A 22081-nucleotide genomic window follows, 5' to 3' on the forward strand; every position below is an offset into this window, starting at 1 on the left:
CCAGACTGTTTGCTCTGGCACTAACCTTTCTCTAAATAAACCTTGGGGGCCCAGTGGGGGTCTCCGTCAGCGTAGGGATCGCTGTAGTGGACAACCGCGGCCTCTTCTTCCTCATAGTCCACGGGTGGGGGGGGAGGAGGGGGAGAGGGTTCCTCAAACACACCCATGTCCTCTGGGGGAGGCGGAGGGGGCGGAGCTGGGCTGTCTGTTACTGAAGGAGGACAGAGAGAAATTAAATGAGAAAAAAGAGCACACAGAGTGTCAGACCTCTTCAGGCAGGGTTTGTATGAAGTTTCAGTTTCAATATTCAGTACTACTTTTATAGACCTTAATCTAGCCAACATTTTGTCTAATTATTTTTTTGCATTTTGGCAACCATCATCTAAACCAACAGGAATCTTTTTACTACAAAGAACTCTGCAGACAATTCAATTTTAGAGTAAATGTGCAGAGTTTCAAGCGTCCACTAGAGGGCAGCTTTGGGTTTTTTTCTACTCATATGTAAGACAGAAGATACAACTACTATGAGTATTCAGGTTCCGGATCCAGGATTTTAGAAATACTGAGGTCATGAGCACAAGTTTCAAAGCTATCATCACACTGCCAGGAACAACGTAACATTATTGTGGGGAAATATTGCATTCATTTATTTACTGTCCTACAATTAGTAACATTTACATATATGGACCCTACAATCCTGGAATCAGCCTATAAATACCCACCGTGTGTTAGTTATAGAATAAAATAGACTGCACAACATCTCATGATCTCAGTGTCCTCAATGGTACTGTGGCTATGGCACTAATATTATTGACTCTAGTACAACAAGTATTACTAGTATTACTCAGTTCTATGTCACCCCATAGAGAGCTCGAGTAAGAACAAAACATTTTAAACTACTTTTTCAAATAACTGCTAAATAACAACTCAGTGTTTTTGTGGCTTCATTTTAAGATATTCAAAAACTTGTGTGATTTGCATTTTTCTTCCCCTGAAAAGTTAGCACATGCTCTTTTTAAGCACAAACACCCTAAATACTCCCTTGAGTCGGTTTTGTGAGACCTACTTAGAATGAAGTGAGACTGGTTTGTATTTCTGCATTCAGTCGGGGGTGATTCTGTGTCGTACGGCTGATAGTAACGCAGGCAAGGACTCATCATTTCTATGTGCCTGTTCACACCAATGCGAGGTGGTAATATGGGTGGATCAGTGTTATACATAATTGCGATTTTAAAAGCTTTACTCGGCCCTGACACTGATCCTTTGGTGCTGCAGTCTTTTCCTTCTTTCACCCAGTTAATCTTAAAGCGAGTCTCCCTGCAGCCTTTCACCCATATGTCCAGTGATTAAAGAACAACCCTCCCTACCTCTTATCTAACTAATTCATAAGGCTGCTGCTGTTGAATTAAACAACTGGTGATAATGCACAAGAGGACTAAATTTAAATAACGTGTCCCCTCGATTCCAATCTGCTTACGCACCTTTTTCCTCTGGTCTAACAACTGACTTTAAATCTGTTTGAGCATTAAGAGCTGAAAATGCTTCTCTTGGATTGTATTAGTCATATCCATTACCCATTTTAAAGGTCTGTGTAAACACAGCATACATTACTTTTAGTCAGAGTGTGAGTATGTAGTTGGCAAGGACTGCATCTGACTTCTGGAAGCCTCTGTGACAGTAATGAATTACAATTCATGCTGACAGACAAAGCATGATATCTTCTATTAAAAAAAAACATGTAATAACATGTTTGGGTATCTATTTGTAAGTTTTATTAAGTATAAAACCGATAATCTAGGAGATGAAGTTCACTGTTTTTGCACAGGAGATCCACTGCGTTTTAAGTGTTGTGACCTCCTTTGGACTGTGGCATTCTTTTCTCTGTCTGTTCAGTCAGGGTGGTTATTGCTCCTCATACTAAGTACCCAGTTCTTCTTCTATTTACATAATAATCACTGTTGCTAAAATGCAGCACTTCCTGTAAGCCAGCGGACTAGTACAGAGAAAGACCTTCCAGACACTGGCTAAAGAGCAAATGTTAAAGCTTGAATGATGTTGCAGACATTTATTCATATGAATATTGTCCAAATTCTTAATTATGTTAGCGTCTGCTTTAGAGCAGCATACATTTAGTCAGCAAACAATTACAGAGGGATGCACATATAGTATATTAAAACAGTTTGTTCTGTATTGGACTGGATGACTCATAGCCAGCCGTGTCCTTCGGTTCAGTGTTTTGGCTGCTTGCCTTTAGCTTGACAGACAGATGCAGACAGTTAGACAGCTAACACAGCTGCATTTCTCTAGACAGGCGGGTGGAGAATCAGGACACGGCATCAGGTCACATTTTCTCTCCTCGGTGGACAGAGAGTACAGGACGCACGTTTTATGTGATCCATCGCCATGGCAACAGACAGACATCTGAGGGACACGGGCGCCCTCAACCCTGCACACGGTGCAGGAAAAGGTGTGCTGAGTGCAGCAAGCCGCAGTGCTGAGTGTGAATGTGAAGCAGTGTGTGGATGCTGAGACCATTTCAGATTATTGTTAAGATGAATGAGGAAAGATGTCTCCACGTAGACTGTATATACTATATGTATGCATGTGGAGATGCCCACATATGTGCTTTTTCCTGCAAATGGACGTGAGTGAATGTTTCTTAGAGTGGGTGGATGTGAATGAATGAAAAGTATACGTTTTTTTGCATTTTTGGAAATATGCATGCACACAAGTGAGTTTGTATATATGTGTATAAAATGGGTATTTACAGTGTACAGTGTATTTGTACATTTAATTGTAGTTATACATGTATATCAGCGTAACATGTCTATGTATGTGTTGAGTACTTACTGCTCTCCTGCATTCTGGCCACAAAGCCGGTCAGAGGGATCTGTGGGGTCAGCTGGACCATTGGAGGAGGAGGCGGAGGAGCCACAGACACTGGAGCGGCAACACCCAGACAAGCAGAAGAAGCAGCAGAGAGACGGAGAGCGATGGGAGGTGGTGGACAGGGAGAAAGACAATGACATAGAGAGAAAACATCATAGATGAGAGGAAAAGCAGAATGAAGACAGAGAGGGGGAAAAAAAGAAAATAAAAAAGCTTGTGAGCGAGCGAAACAGTGCAGCAAGCATTGCTGAGCAACTCATTTACACATTTCCAATCAGCGTTCTTTTGTGCTGCGTTTTTCAAGCTGTGCTAAAGAGGCAGTCATCTCATCTCAGCTTGAGAATCTACCTCATCAGCATCTGTTTTAAGTCAAAAGCAAAAGCTGTGGGCAGCAGAAGGTTTCTGCTACAGTGAAAGAGGTACAAAGCACTACACAACCCCCCCCCCCAAAAAAAACAACAGTAGCAAGGTGACAGAATGACAAGTAGACAAGTAGAGCTGCAGCATCCACATGTGATCGAACTAGCAGTTTAACTCAATGCTCATTAGAGTAGTGTGTGTGGATCAAGAGCAACATTTGAGTTTAATCACACCCTTTGCTGAACGGCTTTGTATTCATGTAATCTCTACCTTCTGCCCTTAAAAAGAGGCTTTGACATAAAAAAAAAAGATAAATGGACATACAAACAAAGAGAAACACAGCTGTCCTCACTCAAAGACATGATGTCACACACATGCACGCCAGGTCTGACTCATAAATCACATGTGATGGAGGGGCGTCTGTAATCTGACTGGGCAGTAACGTCTTATTTTTCCACGCTGCTCTCACCACATAGCCTCATCCATCCACAGCTGCACCCTCTGAGCTCAAGGAGAGATCAATGAGCTTCCGTACGTACCGCCACTAGCTTCTGTACTGTAAAAACTTCTATTACAGTCACCAGAAATGCACACGCATCTTTCACTGTCATTAAATTTCAAAGAGAAGACATCACAGAGATCATTTGATGTACCAGTTAAGTCCCTAGTTGATTCAGCTCTGCATCATTCTCTCTCTCCTCCCAGACAAGACAGACAGCCTCCTCCCTCCTCTGTTCTGTGCCAAGGATGATGCTTGTCCTTTGAGAGCGAAGCCATTAGAGGAGAATGGCTCAGAGTGATGGCTGCCAAAATCAATCCTGCTCTTCTGACAGAAAATATGCATACGTACGTCCTGGGTTTCCCCTTGTCAAGCAGTTGTTTATGTTTTTTTCTCTGCCCTGAAATGCCCTTCTGTCTACCTGCCACTCCTGAAAAAGAAGCGTCCTCCGGCGGACTAAAGTGACAATGTCATAAGTCAATTAGAAATGGTAATGACAGCTGCTGCACAAGCAGTGCTGAGGTGGGAAGGTTTCAACAAGCCTGACTTCACTAATTATGAACCATCAATCATTTTCATTAGCCTCTGGAAGGGCTAGTCCATGCATACCTTTCATACCCAAAGGAGAGTTTTAAGCAGATAAGCATAATTATGGATTGAGGATAATAAAACAACTGCCAAGAACGGACAGTACAGTAATACAACAAATGCTGTCACATTCAATTTGCTCACGGGTGAGTGTATCTGCAAGTTTCATTAGATTAGATACGACTTCTCAGGATATTTTAAATGTCAATGACAATATAATAAGATGCTGAACATTAAAATAAAACAAATACCATTCTTATATTTGATATTTAAAAAAATCTAACCATAGCTTTATGATCCTCCTTTCACACACTTAAGACAGCCTTATATTTCTGCACACCAGCATTCTACCAAACCACACCCTATATATAAGTATTATTATTAGCAAATCAATGCATTAAACCTGAGTTACCTGAGTTCTGTGGGTAGGCTGGGCCCCCGTTGATGTGGGGCTGCTGGGAGGAGACTGAAGGGGCGCGGCGGTAGGTGCCTGTGGCCGACACCATGGAAGCAGAGGAGGTGGTGGAGGAGTTGTGACGGGAGATTTGGCGGGAGATGGTGCCGAACTGGGACATGGGGATGGGACCCAAGCCGGGACCCTGGGGCACTGAGGCTGAAGATGTCGCCACTGTGGGTGAGGACGGCAGCGTTAGGATTGTGGTTACTGATTTACTTTAGCAGTTACTTACAGCGGTTCCAGATTTCCTCCCACATCGCTACATATCATACACATATGATATTTCAACATAAATGATAAATACAGCACAAATTACATGTACACATTAGAATAAAAACATCACAATTAAAAAACATCAAGTATGTCTGCATGTACATACATCCTGTCATTAAAGGAAAAGCACAAGTGTGAATAATAAAATCAACCACGACTGCCTTCTATTTATCTGTTCCAGGCTCCTGGTATTGTGTTCACTGTCATGGCTTACTGGGACACACTGCACTTAATGAGCCATCGTTAATGTTATTAGTAACACCTGTGCTTTTGCTACAAAGACAAGTCCATGTGTCTACTGTGAAAAGATCTATAAGAGTCATAGAGTGACACACGGGGAGATACAGAAAAAAACCAACAAACCCAGTAATTACTCCCTACCCGTGGACACCTGGTGAGCAATAATGAAAGGTTACGGCTGCTGGGACTCACCTTGCCCCATACTGGGAGGGGAGGGGGTGGGAACTGCTAGAGGGACACCCACTACACTGCTTCCACTGTTCTCCCTGCCGCCACTCCCACCACTGCTGCCACTGCAGAGAGAGAGAGAGAGAGAGAGAGAGAGAGCCTTAATGATGATCACTAAAGGAGGCGTGAGACAACCTTAATTACATGACCACTTTTGACATCCTATCATTACTCTCTCATATGTCATTCTGTCATTATACCTGTCACTGTGGCAACAGATTCACAGCTCTGTGAAAACACTTTGTGCACATTCACACATGAACAGGGTCTGTGCTACCTGTGTGTCCTGGGCCTCTGGTTGAGAGAGGCTGTGCGTGCAGGGCTCTGCTGGCTGCCCAGTCGGGCCGGGCTCGTCATGTAGTCATTAGGCACCACCGGGGGCTTCACTGGCTCCAGTGTCTTGTAGGGAGTGTTGCGCCTGGACAGAGATAATAGATAAGGAAAGAGAAGTACAGAAGAAAAAATGAACTCGCAAAAATACACAAAAAATGTTCTTCAGGCTGTAAGAGCTCTGTGGATGCTGTTTGTTAATGTAACCATGGTTTACCATTCAGGACACATTCACTGCCCAAACCAAACAACTTTTTTTTTCTGTAAGTGCAAGGATAAACACATGCACATAGCGACGCTGGTGAGATCAGGACTACCATAACTTTAACAAATCATACATGTTAAACTATAAGTTCTTACCCCAGGGTACCGCGACCAGCCATTGGGGGGCTTGGGGGTTTCTGTGTAGGTGGGTTGGTCCTGGAAAGCGTCCCTCCTCGCCCTGCCGCATTGTTCCCATGTTGCTGGAAGAGCAAAGACGAGTTAAAAGGAGGAAAGAAGCGTTTGTATAATCTGAATAGCTGACGGCAGTGTTTCCCCTGCCAATGAATATTAAAGCCGAGGAGTCACTCAACCTGATAATAATTAAGCAAAACCTGAAGTAGTTTCAATTGAGCTTTACAGACAGAAAAGTTCTTGGAGAAAGACTGGCACTAAGGCTTGAAGGGAGCAGGTGATTGGCTGCCTAGATTGAGAAATTGTGCATGTGCATGTAAAATGGGATGATTATAATGTATATTTTAAATCTCCTATTACCACTTTTCTTCACTGTAACATATTATACACATTGAGTTGAACTTATACAATATTCATGGGAAAATTTCACATTAGGTATTGACTTGCAACAGTTAAGTTAGACTAATGACAACTGGTGAGCATTTGAATTTTACAAGTAGCAGGCAACAACACATGAAGATATTCTAATGTATAACGATGATGCTTTGTTGCACTGCAATAAATCAGGAAACGACATCTCACATCAAAATGTTAAATTCTTGTTTACAGTTTTAAGGGGTGTATGTGTCCCCCGATCGCTTGGAGTTTGATCAACACATGAGGAAAAGAAGAGAAAGACAAGCATCTCTTACCTTGGCCTTAAGCCACTGAGTGCAAGCAGGCAAAAAGAGAAGACAGAGTTGGTTAATGGTTTTGAGAGTGAGTCTTTGATTTGAGTTATTCTAGTGATAGTCAGTGTGAAATCTAAGCATTATGCATGAACCATACTTCTATTCTTTATTATTATATGCTGTATTTAAGTTGTTACAGTTGGTATATATTGAAAGAGCATCACAGAAACACAAGTAAGGGAGTAGAGACAGATAATAAGACATAAAGGACACTAATATAAGGAAACATGCTAGTGTCTAAATCCCAACTACAGGCCACGCTGCTGCTTCTTAAACCCAACCTGATTCAGGTAGACTGACCAGGTGACCAAGGGCTAAAATTCTGCTTCAAGTCCGTTCAATGAATCAGAAACGTTTTCTACTGACTATGCATAATGATGATGTTGAATAATAAATAATAAATAATCACATTGTGTTTATATTGTGAAATAAATAATTGCCTTTACAGTATGGAGTGAAATTATGATATTTTTCAGACTTTCTCACATAAATAACAGCATTTCATTAACAAAGATAGAAAAAAAGAGAAAAGCAGCAAACTTTTGGCATTATTACCTTATGAATTTAAAGGATGAATCATTTGCTCACTAATTGTACTAATCACATCTCTTGACTCATCTTGAGTCACATTTTATAAACATTTCACATATTATCTGTTGCAATAAACTCTAACCAGCATCCATCATCAGGATGAGACATTATTTTTTTGAATGCCAGTCACACACCTGTCTGCCAGAGATAAAAACCCACCAAACAACCCAACACTTAACGAAAAGGAACTTAACTTCCTTTTGTTCCAGTTTCTAAACACGGCTTTTGGAAAAAAAAAGAGCAAGAAAGATTAAACCACTAACTGTACTGTTGCTCAAAAACACAGAGTGAAACTACACCTCAGCCTTGTTGATATAAGTGTGTGTGAGCCTATTCTGTGGGTGTCAACGTCTAGACGTGCGTTACAGGCTGTAATCAGAATCGGGATCACCGTGTCGTTAGACACACTACAGATAATGAGCGATGCGTGAGCGACATGTGGCTGCTCTGACGCTTTCAGTGTTGCACTTGGGTAGTAAAGCACAGCGAGGCTATAAATAACAGCGGCGAGGTGAGGTTCAGACCGTTGGCGTGGCTGAAACTATGTCGCCCTGGTAACTGGCAGTAATGCCAATAAAAGGCTATTATGGCGGAGAGGAGAGCACAGTCATCCGTAAATGTGTGAATGGGTCGTTCCGTGCTCGAGTCTGGCTTCCCATCTATCCGTGGGTGAGTTCCCCTGGTGATGTAGATGGCAGGCAGAGGGGCTGCTGGTGATCACGCCTTGAACGCTCGAGGGAATCCACAACAGCCAAGAGGAAATAGGCAGTGCTAATAAAGTGTTGATTCTTATACAGGATGAACACACCCATACCGTGAGCATGTACACAACAGCAAATAAGATAATATACCACTCTCAGAAGTATTTTTCTATCTAGTGGCTGCTGCAGTTGTGAGTATGAAATGATATCAATCCTTCTAAATTATTCACAGACGTGTAAGAGAGAGAGTGTTCTCGGGGGGGGGGAAAATATGCAATGTGATATGCATTTCTGTCTGCGCCGAGCCAGACAAACACACATCCATGAACACACATGCAGCTACACATACACAAACACACACACAAAAGCCAGACAGAGAAATCACAGAGAATTCAAAATGAATAGCTCAAATATCCAATAGCAAGGGATATTTCAATACTCAGAGGTTTTCTTCCTCCCTAAAATGATATAAACTTTGTTTAAAAAACTAAACTTGAATAGAACAAAGCACTCCCCAAATGTAGACTCCAAAAACAAGCCTTTTTACACATATCTGAGTCATGTTTTGGCAGCTGGTACTATTCCTTTTCTATGGAAAGAGAGAAAAAAGGGTTGAACGTTTTCTGGCATCCACACCGATGATCTGCACTGATTTTTTCGGAGATCCATCATTCGCAGCACCCATGAATGATGCTTCATTTGCATAGCGGGCCGTGCCAAATCCGTCTCAGTGTGAACCAGCTCTCAGAGGAGGAAACACTAGCTTTTGAATTTTAATGGTGTTGTTTGAAAGTCAGAAAATGGCTACTATCTTGACAGACATAGGCGTTGAGAGAGGGATGAAGAGGATGACTCAAACACTCTGCGGAAATGTATGACTCCAGCAATCGATATACATAGCTGTCTGTAGACACACACACATACTCACACACTCACGTTTTGTTAAAAAGTAGGAAAAGAAGCAGAGGGGAGAGGAGAGAGAGCGGATGGATCATAGGGAGAGAGAATAAAAAAATCAAAGAATGAGGCGGAAAAGGGTTGAAAGAATATGTTCCCGGGATTCAAAAGGGAATGTGATGGTGTGGGGAACACTTGGCCGAGATGTTGCTTTCTTGCTCAGTCCGGACACCAAAAACACAAAAAAACCACACTTCCATTAACTTCCAGCTTGGGAAGTTGTTACTGAGCATGAAGAAAACTTCTGACAAACAAAACTTTTTTTAGTCTTGTCACAGTCTGCTACTAACTTAGCATCTTACAAGTGTTTGTTCTATGCGTTTCCGTACTTAATTAACTAAAAGGCCAGTGTATTGATTGGCTCGTGGTGTGAGTGGATGTGTGTGAGTGAATTATGAAAGCAGACATCAAAGTGCCAGGTGTGAACTGGACTGAGTATGTGTTTTGCTGTCCTGCGATATCGATCGACACTGGAAATGAAGACGATATATCAAAGTAATGACTTTAGGATTTGGCTGCGTCAGTCTGGTTGTGATGAAGCTACAACAGTGTAGAAGTGCTTTTTGAAAACCAGTAGCTAGAGAGTGAACAGAAACAAGAATGCTGAGTAAATAAATATATTAAGATTTGTTGATCTTTAAGTCTATTTAAAGGACCAGTGTGTAGGATTTAGTGGCATCTAGAGGTGAGGTTGCAGATTGCAACCAACTGAATACTCCTTCCCTCACCTTCCAAGTAACAAAAACACAACAATTCTTATTTTCAGGTGATTACACGCTATTTTAAACATACTTATGAATATTTTATTCCATTTCTGCCACGTCTGTTCTGCTTGATGCCTTACACACTGGTCCTTTAAGGTTTTTATCTTGACATAATGATCCAGATCAGTCTTACTTTGACACCGTGTCCCACATCATCCAGCAGTGTGTAGTCGATTGGCTTTCGAATATAGCGCACTGGCCGCTCCATGTTGCCCGGGGCGATGATCTTGTGGGTGCGAGAGGTGTTCTTATTTGTGGTCAGGATGCCGATCTCTCGACGTGCCACCTTCTCCTTATGAATGTCCACAGTCTGCGGGAGAGAAACAAAGCAGGATGTGAGTGATGGGTACAGGAGGCATCCAACTTTCTGTTTTACTTCTATTACTGTAAATCATTTCCCTGAGGAGAGGCTATAATAAGAGACATTTTTGCCTGTTTTATACATGTATTTGATCAAATATTTTTGAGTTGGAGGCCTCCTTGTCTTCTGATCTGTTGCTGTTTCCTGTGAATTGATGTAAATTCAACACTTCCTTCATCTGTTTCTAATTAAAAGCCTTCCACCAGCTCAAGGAGATATAATCCATTTATTTGCTTGAAGGGCTTTGATTATGAAATAATACGATGTGTTGAGTTTGATTAACAGAAGTTTTCATCGTCGAGATGTCCTGACTTTTAGTCCCTTGTATGGGCTGAACTCCAAAAACACTGTCTCCACTGGCAAATGATGAATAAACTGACTTTGATGTGTTAAATTGATAAAGTGCCCCTTTAACTATATAAAAAAAAAGAAATTGTGTCTTTATAATTTCATCCGTTTTCTTCCTCTGTGGTTTTCAAGTCTCTCAGCCTCCCACTGCCCGGACATACAATCTGCGTCCATCCTCTGAGCTCCTACTGACCCACTATTCTACTCCATTGGCCTACACCCTGGGGGCCGTTTGACAGAGCTCTCCTTTAACCCCATCACCAGGACTGAATGAAAATGCCAGTGACCTCCATCTCTTCTGAGATTACAGTCATTACCACTCACAGCAGGCGCCCGCACGGATTGGCCTTCAATTTATGAATGATAGATGAAACTGGAAGGAGCGGGGGATGAGAGGAGGGAGGGAGAGCTGAACGAAATGCGGTGAAGAATGAGGGAGGACGGACGGCTTCATCTCTAGAATATGAGGTCACGCTTGGGAGCAGAGTGCTGACGAAGGTACAGTTAGTGCGGGTGTTATTAAGGCTAGTGTGAGGAATATATTAATCCTACTGTGCGTACTGTACCTCTCCTTGCATTTGTGCGCATTCGATTAAAAAAAAGAGACATTTTTAAAAATAAAAACAAAACGTATATGTGTGTGCGTGTTTTGTAAGTAGATGTACGCTCGCGTGTGTGTGTGAGACCCACACAGCGACGAGGTCACGCATCGGTCTCATCAGACGTCTCATCCAGTCAACCCGACAGCTCCACTGCTCCCTGGGTGCTGTAAACCAAGATCCGACTGAGAGATTCAAAGTCTGTCTAGGTGTTGTGAAGTTGACCCTGGTCTGCAGCCCCCCCCATGCAAAACTCTCTACGTGTCTGACGTGAAGTCTGTGTGCTGCATGCCAGATATAGTGTATATAGAGGACATGCAACGCTCTTTTTTTAGGAGAGGAAACTGAGGCGACACGCCCAGCTTCGGTTGGGAAGTAAGAAAAAAGACCCGCCTGTTTCCTGCTAGTGATTGAGGAGAGTGGAGGTGGAGAGCAGATTAGTGGAAGCGAGAGAAAAATAAGAGACGGAGGGACTGAGAGGCAGGCACAGAGAGGAAGAGAGAGAGCAAGGTAGAGATACTAATTATGTAAAACTACAAAATCTTTCTGGTGGACTGTCATGATCAAGAAGACATTGAGAAGAAAGGACAGTGGTGATGGAATCAATTCTAAGAAAATTAACTATTTTGTCTCTAGACGCTTGCTACACTGTTACATCTGTATGTGACAATTGGATCCTGTCAGCATCATTTCAGCATTTCCTCTGCACAAAGTTATCTAAGTGAGGCTATCTTTATGAAACATCTAGACATAATAACTGTTACCTAATCACTGACGACAGACCTCTGTCTGCCCTTCCTGCGCTCTCTCAATCTCATTTTCTTTTGTAATCTCTTTACTCTAATAAACATCTGGCTGTCTGCTCACCCTCTGCAGTCTGTTTGTGGGAACAGATGGTACAGCTGTAATGTTCGCTGCTGGATCTATAGTCGCGTCCTAATAAATCTGTGCTTTAGCAAATGATTATTCTCTGCGATTACAGTGGAGCAAGTTGTAGGAAGTACACCCTGTCACACATTTTATTTTGTCCTCTTGAGGGTGGAGATATTTCACAACTGCAGTGCAGCAAATGTAAAAAAGAGAGAGTTGTACACATGGTTGTATCTGTAGATGTTATCAAAAGTCAAATGTCAAGCGTGTTTCTTGAGTGATGGTTCTTATTCAGCTTCTTTGAATCGCTGCTGGTGTTGAAGTGTTATTGGCAGGAGGAAAATATGATGTAGTCTGCATTGAGATTCCAAGGCGTGTCAGGAGACGTGTGATATCATACATCAACGATCTCATATGTAGCTTTGTAGCTAGTCTACAAATTCAGACAATTCTGCTGTAGACATAATATTCTTTGGGCCGTGACTAAAACCTCACAAGTGTCCCTATCTGTGTTATTATCATATTTTGAATGTACGGTCTGAACTAATTCTAGGTTGATCCTGCACTTGAGAGGATTTGACCGATTGAAATGGAGCCGAGAGAGACACAAGTGGGTCATCGAGCTGATGAATGACAAATTTTGAGCAAAAAAAAAAAAAGGAAAGAGATGAATCAGAAAGCAAACTGGCAGACAGCAGGACTCGAGGAAATGTAAAAGAGGGCTTGAGAGACTCGTGGGAAGGGCCTTTATGTTTTGAATTACCAAAGAATCAAAATGAAGTGCTTCCATTTTGTTTACCATTTGAGTAATTTGGCTCCAGATGAATGCACAGACGTAGTTTTAGGCACGACCGTTCAAGTTAACTGATTCGTGCGCGGAGACGACATGTGCTGCCACAGCTCTGCTTTGATTAAATAAGCTGCTGATTTGCATTTAGGTAGCAGTCTTTCTTGTATCATTTTGTGACAGCCTCCTCTGCAGTGGGGCTTTTAAATCCAGAGATGAGACTTGGATTTGGCAGGGAAGGTTTGGCTGCTTCCTCTTTCCTTTCCCGATCTAACTTTTTTCACATCGAAACAATTTGGACAACCAAAGCCAGAAAAATACTTGGCACAACCGAGCGAGTTAAAATTTAATTTCTTGGACACATCACAACTAGAATAATGAATCAGAGACCTGGGGAGATACCTGTCTGAACAATCTTAGACTGAGGACAATCATTTTCAAACTCCTGAAATGAAGAAATGAGATGTATCATTCTCCTTCATCTTATCGGGGCTTTCCATAAAAAATTCAACAACGGAGCCACACTGTAGACCCAGCTCTCCTCTTACGAAATAGGGTGTTAATTCTCATACAGTAGCAATCCACTTCTCTGATATGAACATGGCCATCATATCTTGATGTGATTCGAACGGTGCTTTAAGACAGCAAGCAGTTGCTAGTGGCAAGGAGAGGTGGGGCGGTGCCGCTCTCGCGAACGCGCACGGCTCTTTGCCACTGCTGTCGGAATTCATGATGATTTAACTTTCTGAACTTGCCGGCGCGACTCTCAGCGTGACCATGGCAACCACAGACACTTGTGCGAGGGAAACGCATATGGGAAATGACATAAGAGCTGATTTCAGGCTATCTTTCCTGAGTTTCCTGAGTGATATACATACCTCTGCACCAGCAGAGAACAGACAGATCAATGAAGAGAAACAGTACAAGTCTGATTATCCTGTTTGAGACAATAAAAAACATTAATGATACTAGTTAGCAAAACTTACTATTACTAACCTGCTCTGTTTAACAGCATGATGAGATTGTACTGGGTGGTAAGCAGCAACCTGTGCTTTAGCCTACAGGCTTGTAGCCAATATGAAATACAGAAAATCATGTTGCCACAGCGGCAAGCGCTCGCTGTCTGGAAGCACATTTACACCTGTGCTTTTCCTGCAATGACAAGTCAAAATGCTTGTTGTGACAAAGTTTAATTTTGATCATGATGGGAAGAGGAAAAGGAGCTATTTATAAGGAAAAATGCTTTCAGTCCCATCAGCAGTTAGGTGGCCTTACTGGCTTAACAGTTTCTGTCTTTGGTGCTGTCAATCAATGTAGTTACAATACCCTATAGTGCTATTACGCCTGCAGCAGAAATATCAACGGGGGAAAACGAACTGATCATCTCGGAGGATCGATATCTAAAAGACTTTCTTTGCTCGTCATTAGAGAGCACCTCACTCTGCTCCATCCTGTAGCCTGCGGAGTAAAGCGGGAGCTGAAAATGCTAACCAGGCGAGAATGCTGGCGTCAGGATTTCGCTTCATCGCTGACGGGCTTAATGAAGCACACAGGGAGGGGACGGGGACATTCACTGGCTGACAGGCAGGGTGGCCGCGTGAAGCGCAGAGAGAGGAAAAGAGAGAGAGAGAGAGAGACAGAGGATTGCTGATGAAGCAAGAGGGACTGAAGAGGGGCTGTGGAGGTCTGGCAGCTCCAGTATGATCCATGCCCCCGCTATATCTGTCTTTATAACATGTTAATCTCACACAGAATAATATCAACCGGTGTGTATTTTATTGTATTTGATCTTGATCCACCAATATTCCCTCAGAGGATGTAGAAGATATGAAGCAGTTTGTTAACCCGCATAGTAAACCATGAATACTATACATTCACTAATAAAACAACTGCGGCTAATAAACCAGGTCAAAAACACTGATGAGGGGTGACATCACCTGTAGAGAGCACCTAACTCTGCATGTGTTCAATCAGTCACTCACATTATACATTCAGGATGCTGTACAGTACATTTCTGCAGCAGCAGTATGTCTTTTTTTTAACAGAAATACTGTTTTTATTCACCAATTTATTCAAATCACTTCTTCTTCTTCTTTCTTTTTTATCACTGTTCAGCTACTGTCAGTGAAACTCAAGACTTCCTGCAGATGTTTAACATTAAGAGTCTACCAGGAACAAGAAGCATTGTGCCCTTCAGTCATAGAAGGCTGTTAATGTGTATCACATCTATGCAGGAAATGTTGTGTTTCACTGACAGTAGCTTAGCAGTGAGCGAAAACACTGCACACAGGAAGGAAATGGGTATATTTAATCATTAGTGAATGGCAACAGTATTTCTGTTAGACTTGAGACAATCTGGGCGACAGAGTGATGAGTATGACATGATGATGTTGTTGTACTGATAAAACAAGGGAAATAAAAAGAAATAAAGAAATAAAACTCTGTATAGGAATATAATCCTGTTTCAAATAAAGGCCTGGTTAACTCATGTACCTCGTAGTTGAGGTTAATAAAGAATTTAAAGTACATATGGTGACATTTTGATTAAATTTTGATAAAATCCAAATTTAGACTTTTTTGCTGATTTGAAAAGCAACATTTTAGATACACATGGTTCACCGTTTGCTGTGCAGCTTTTCTCTTGATTCTTATCCTCTTCAACGAGGGGATTGCCTTTCACGTTGAATAAACTGTTTTTGCAGTGGAGCTGTTTTTCTTGGGCCGTAGTGTGTACCTGGGAGATGTGGTTGATGGAGGACTCCATGCGTCGTAGTTGCGAGGCCTGGATGTCCAGCAGCTGCAGCACATTGTTGGCTAAGGCATTGATCTGGTAGGCCACGCTGGCCAGAGACTGGGTGGTGTAGGCCTTGGTCTCCTCCAGGGCCTTCTTCTTGTCTTGAGCCTGGCAGAAAGAGGAAAGGAGGACAGCAAGGAAAAGAGAACAGAAGTCAGAAAAATCTGTGGAAGGACGAGTGGGTGGAAGAAATGGAGAAGTTGCCAGAGTGAAGTAAGTTAAGCTCCAAAAATCACTCAAGAGGAAATGATGCACTCTCATTGTTACTTTCCTATCAGTTTTTTGAGAGAGGAGTGTGAGGGCAGTTTTATACAAGAGACAGTATGTGACGGTCTCTGCTGTTTTTAAACCACAAAGTCCTGTTAAGATCTGACAGGCTGTGAACAAGGAGTTTATGATGCTCAGGGGGAATTACTTTGTTGAATGCAAAGCAGCCTGGAAATGGACAACAATGACTTCTGAATAACTCGGATGGACAAAATGGGACAGGTGCACGGTGGGAGTTGAGCCCAGTGAGCAGAAATGCCAAGACATTTCATAGGATCCCAAATCGCCACCAGGCTGCGCAAACCATCTGTTTCTGGATGTCTTTAAATAGCAAGTGGACTGAATGGACATATTTATAGTTTGGAAAGGGGCTGACAGACTTTTTCAGAAAACTACAACTAGAACTGCGACTTACAATTATTTTCTGTGTTAATTATTTAGTTTTCATCACTTTCTCATTTAGGGTAGAAGTCAAAACTGACAAATCCCTACCACAAGTTAAAAAGCACTGCATTCATCACGCTCCAGTAGCCTACTGGTTAAGATGCATGCCATATAATGACATCATCCGCGGTTTGATTCTGGCTGTGGACGGTTGTTGCGTTTCACCCCCCATCTCTCTCTCCTTAATGTCCCTCTAATAAAGCATAAAAAATATATAAAATCACTTCATTTGATTAACCAAATGCCCAAAATACCTCGAGTTGTTGTAATTACACATATATGAAATGAGGAGAAAAATCTTATTTTTACCATTTTATCTATTGTGACCTGCAAATGTTTCATTTTTCACATATTAATATTAAGTATATTTCTATTTCTTAATAGATTAAAAGTAGTCAATTATTAAAATGGCTATTGATTAATTTCTGTCGATCAACTAATAAATTCATTGGTTCATCACTTCTGCACCAGCTGTAGTAATGATGAATACTGGTTACAGGCTGATCTAGAAATTATGATTCATGAAAAATTTAATCAAGTACAAAAAAACTGCGACACTCATGAGTGTATAAGTTCAATGATCAATGCAAGATTATCAAGAATGAAGCTAGAGTCAGTAGACCATTAGCTTAGCATAAAGGTTAGCTTAGCATAAAGACTGGAAACAGAGGGAAACACTCCGTCTCCAAAGTTCAAAAATATACCTACGTTTATAGAACTTTTGAAAATCTACCAGCCGCTGACAGATAAATGTTCAGATTCACCAGCCACTCATTAGTAAATCATTATTTTACTAGCATTTGTCTGGTGGCTGGTGGTAATTTCCCACCCTGGTAGGAGGTTAGCAGCCTTTTCAATGACCCCACTACACAACATGTACCACCTGTCCACCTGCAACCTTGTAAACCACCTGCAGCACCATCATCTGTTGCAGATGTCTGGTGGGACCTGCTGGGTGACCTGTCACATGGTCAACCTTTAACTGCCAGTTTGTGAAACACAAAGACAGCACTATCCCAGAGACTGGAGCAGGCCCTCATACCTGAGCTGAAATGCTGTCTTATATTCCCAAGGACATGTACAGACTACTGGAACATTTCACTATTCTCATCAGTCACACTAACAGCAAAATGCCAAGAAATAGTACTTAGAATGATAAAAGTACTTAGATGATCACATACTGGTGTACACGCTGTTAGTGTTAGCACAGTGCAATGCATGCAGGAGAGGAAGGGATGTGTAAGCAGGGATTTAAAGAGAGGTTAAAACTTAAAACTAATTAAAAATGTCCTGTATAGAAAACCCCTGCTGATAGTGGGCTGCTACATTGTTCATCTCCCTCTCTTACTCTCTCTCCTGCTTCCAGATATTATGTTTCATATCACAGTGAGCTTACAAAAGGCTTTTTGTCAGAGTTCCTCCTGGATTTTTTTGTATGTTAAAACACCAGACAGTGCACTAAAATAAAGCAATTTATGGGTGACATATACTGAACACCAGGTCTGATACTGGAATATCATGAACCCCGTGAGTCATGAATGAAACAGCTATGAGTCAGAGGGGGATCATGTGAGCTGGAGGGGGATTTTGGTGCGGATCAGCAACATGGATTCACAGTTAATTTTTTCAATATTTGAAGAAAACGTGATACTGATATCTATCGGTCTCCTTCCACAAAAAATAAAAAGTCAAAGCCAGTCAAATATATTGATAGGTACTTGGTAGTTTAGATATGCAAACCACATAATGGAACAAAATGGAGAATCATTAATATTAAGATTACACATGTTTGGAAGCTAAATGTGAAGACTTGAGACCTATGTGCATGCCAATATCTGCTGATGCTAAGCATCCAGTAGATGACAGGACTAGTCCGACGCCCATCTGTTCCCAAAAATAGCATTATATTCATTTTACATATTAAAAAAGCTTATGTCCTCCAAACAGTTGCTATTTTTATATGCAAAATTCTTAAGAAAGATACTAAAGCTGAGCTCTGGTTTCATGCCACCAGTCATTTAGCAGGTGGGAGTTTGTCAGTTTTTTAAATGGCTCATTTCAAACATCTAATCTAAGAATAAACTCTTCAATCTTTCTCCAACATCACACAGTGGATCTACATATCAGGGCATGCATTGCCAGTGTGGTGTTTTGTGTAATTTTGCTATTCCAGCTGATAGTGTGAATACATAAACTCAATGATTAAATGCTGTTCCCATAGGATTACACAGATCTATTACATTCAAGTATAACTTCACATCGATGACAACAGTAAAGTGACAAAATAGCCTAAAACATGGTAATAACTAGAAGCAAAAGGCTCAATTCAGCACTTCATTCAGAATACAGCAACAATTTTTACTGCACACAATCTAAGCATAAAATAAATCCACCTGCACGACGCTCACTTTTCATCCCCTGTTTGTGTTTGTCAAGTGTGTTTATATGCATGCTCGTGTTTTTAATGTCCCTGAAGAAATCATTATTCAGAGGTAGCAACATACATGCATCTTCATATACCAGACATGAATATCCTAGTGTAATAATATTCTAGATACTGCAGTAGAGAGCGTCACTGCTGTATAGAGCTCTGAAAATCAGCAGTGAAGGAGATGAAAAGCATCATGAATCAGTTTCTTATAAATGGATTAAGAAAGAGCCTTGACGCTTGCCCACAGCAATATACAAATTAAGTACAAATAACACAGGATGCCGGTAAGAGCAAACTCAGAATTGAATCATTTCACCTAAAAACACCTCCAAACTGTTTTAAACCAGTCCAACCTACGGTGGTCTTTGTCTCATTCAATGTGCATTCTGGACATTAGTCACAGCATGTGATTCATGCAATAAGATGAATGAAATGGTATCATTATTAGTCATGTGACACGCTGGGTTATAGATATAGGAAATGTAATACAAACATCTTGTGACAAAGAGGATGGATATTGATGTAAGCAGCTATGAACAAAAGCCACCATCAGTCAGCAAGATCTTTATTGCTTTTACTTTTTCTTCTGTCCACTTCAAATACATAACTGTTTTGCCTGTATCGCACGACAAAGTTTCCATAACATGTCATGTTTTTGTTTTTTTTTATTTTTGACACCCGGATCACACGTCAGAAACAGATTTGAGAGGTCTGTTGTCCATCTGCAAACACCTCACACACACTCACACATGGTTTACCATTTCCTTTAGCTCTGACCTGCTGACATAAATTTTATGACCTCAGATTTTAAAGCCATTTCCTGATTGCAGATCTGTGAGCAACATCAGTCAGCAAACATATTTGAAGAGCTGGACTTGAGGTGAAGGAAAAACAATTCTTGTTAGGATTTATTTACTGGATTTCAGCCAACTAGTGAGTGGGCTGACATAGAAGGGTCAAGCTGTCTACTGGGTGTTTCTAACAACATGAAAACCACTACATTTGTACCACAAACTACAAAAAACATCATTTACAACAACACAATAATCCAGACTACTGAAACATAAACCATCTTCAAGTGAATATCTAAGTAATGCAGTCTAACCAATAGCCCACTGCTACTAATATATACACCAGAAATCTACCTGTGAGACCTTAAATAAAACGTGGTAGCTTTCTACATAATGATCTGTAGTGCAGAACTGTGTATGCTTGTCAGAATTTAAACGTGCATCCAAGCTATGTAACCTACATAAGCATTTCTGATGACAAGCAGGGCAAAGTGATCTGACGTGTTATTACGGCAAAGCTGTGGGCTTTCTCAGCACCACAGTGAAAAAATTACCACGCTGGAGCACAGTGGGGTTTCTGGCATGTGCTGGTCCTGTCAACAGACACTGCTGTTCACACCAGACCATTCAGCCTAGCGATGGTCTACCACGCTCTCACCCAAGTTTACTGAAAGCACGCCCAATGTGGGAGAGTGACAGGGTGAAGAGGTTTTGTTCTAAGTAACTCTTAAGGGCAGAAATCCCCAAACATGTTTCAATAATGTAGACACATTTGATCATGGATCCTAATTTAATATGACTTTGTCTGAAGGAGTCTTGTTCTTCTAGATATGCAGAAGTGAAACACATTTTACAATATTTTGTAGGTGAAGAAATGGTAATAATAAAAGTCCAACTTAAATGATACCCAGAGGACCTGATATTTGTCTCCAATTTGGGAAGCACTGTTTTTTTGACTATATGTTCATACTTTTCCTGACACTGATTTAACATTCAGTCTGGATATGCAAAAACAAGCAGGCACGCCTATCATTAACCTGCACCATGCATTTGATTACAAGCAAATGATCCCCTGGACGTGTTTTCAGCACTGTAGTAGGACACATGATATCAGCACCATGAGTGGTTTCACTACACATAATACAGACTCTTGCATGACTCGTGTTTTCCCCTAAAAGTCTTTAGGGACTCTGCCCATTTAATGATAATACACTGATATGCAATTTTACAGGCATGTTTGGAGGCTATTTTCATAGGCTGATAGAAAAGAGTAATAATGAAAAATGGTTATAACAGTTCTAGTGATGGTGGATGGTGTCTATACTTATAATGAGTTTAATGAGCTAAGCACTTAATGGTGTTTTTCTATTTCCTTCGCTAGCATAATAACAGTCATAAAATGTTATTAGCACTTACAGTTAGCTTTACATTTTCATGAGTGAAATGGCTATAATACGTTTCATTTGTGAAATTTCCCGTTATAACGCTGCTGTGTGGCCTAAACGTGACGCCTGTTTGGTTATTATCAAATAAAAAGGGATAATTGACGTCTTTTTTATAAATGAAGGCCGGTCCCGGGTACCTATCAAACAGAATGCAGTCAGTGACAAACCACTTGGTCATAACAACGACACACCCTCTAAAAACCTCCAGCAGCAGCCTTCAATACATCGAGTGAAGCCTGTAAATGTGAACACGGCTCCGGTACACCGGGCCGACCAGCACCGGACCAGAGAATAACGACATACAGCCGCCTCTGAATCATTACACCGGGAGAAGAAAAGGCCACTCCGGTTAGCGGTTTGAGGATCCCTTTCGCTGCGACCAGCATTTCCTGTCCCTGTGGTTTCACTCACTTCTACTCCAGCACCGCAGACACGACGGAGATAACCGAGAAAAAAATCACCACATTTAATGGCAGCGAGCCTTCTCTTACCTGAACATAATTGTTTTCACAGTATTCCGCAACCCGGGACAGGTTCTGGTAGCTTTCCACGAGAGCTCTTTTACCGGCAGGGATTTCCTCCTCTAATAGCATTTGTAGCTCTGCCATCTTACATCCCTTTGCATTTCTCTCCTCTCTGTTCCTTTCTCAGTGAGGCGAGGCGGTGATGCTGTGCTGTGCTGCTGAGAAAGGGGCTCCCCCGCCTGGCATTGTGGGGCCGCTGGCCTCCGATTCACAACGGCCCGTCACAATCGCAGCTACGTTATAAACGGTGGTCGCTGATTGGCTGAGAGATCCATGGAGAAGAGCCGTTGACCAATAACGTTTCACTGCGATGGCGTATACGTCCATAATGATAATAACGTTATAATATTATTATTATTATTATTATTATTATTATTATTATTATTATTATTATTGTTGTTGTTGTTATTACTGAT

General features: G+C 41.5%; 1 protein-coding gene across 4 annotated transcripts in view; it reads right to left on the reverse strand.

The window, feature by feature from the left end:
• LOC121908219 (abl interactor 1-like) overlaps positions 1–21959 on the reverse strand; it is a 24791-nt gene extending 2832 nt beyond the window's left edge. Inside the window, exons 1-10 of one of the 4 annotated variants that reach the window (XM_042428065.1) lie at positions 21633–21957; positions 15704–15871; positions 10138–10314; positions 6953–6967; positions 6225–6328; positions 5812–5952; positions 5499–5599; positions 4749–4964; positions 2851–2940; positions 26–211 (exon numbers count right to left, since the gene is read on the reverse strand). In XM_042428065.1, the coding sequence (XP_042283999.1) occupies positions 26–211; positions 2851–2940; positions 4749–4964; positions 5499–5599; positions 5812–5952; positions 6225–6328; positions 6953–6967; positions 10138–10314; positions 15704–15871; positions 21633–21749 (1315 nt within the window). In that variant the 5' untranslated portion in view covers positions 21750–21957. Of the gene's footprint in view, positions 1–25; positions 212–2850; positions 2941–4748; positions 4965–5498; positions 5600–5811; positions 5953–6224; positions 6329–6952; positions 6968–10137; positions 10315–15703; positions 15872–21632 lie in introns of all 4 variants that reach the window. The other 3 variants (XM_042428067.1, XM_042428066.1, XM_042428068.1) reach the window with 3 other exon arrangements.
• Between the last annotated feature and the right edge of the window lie 122 nt (positions 21960–22081).

Source organism: Thunnus maccoyii, chromosome 12 (genome assembly GCF_910596095.1).
Source record: "Thunnus maccoyii chromosome 12, fThuMac1.1, whole genome shotgun sequence".
Lineage (NCBI taxonomy): Eukaryota > Metazoa > Chordata > Actinopteri > Scombriformes > Scombridae > Thunnus > Thunnus maccoyii.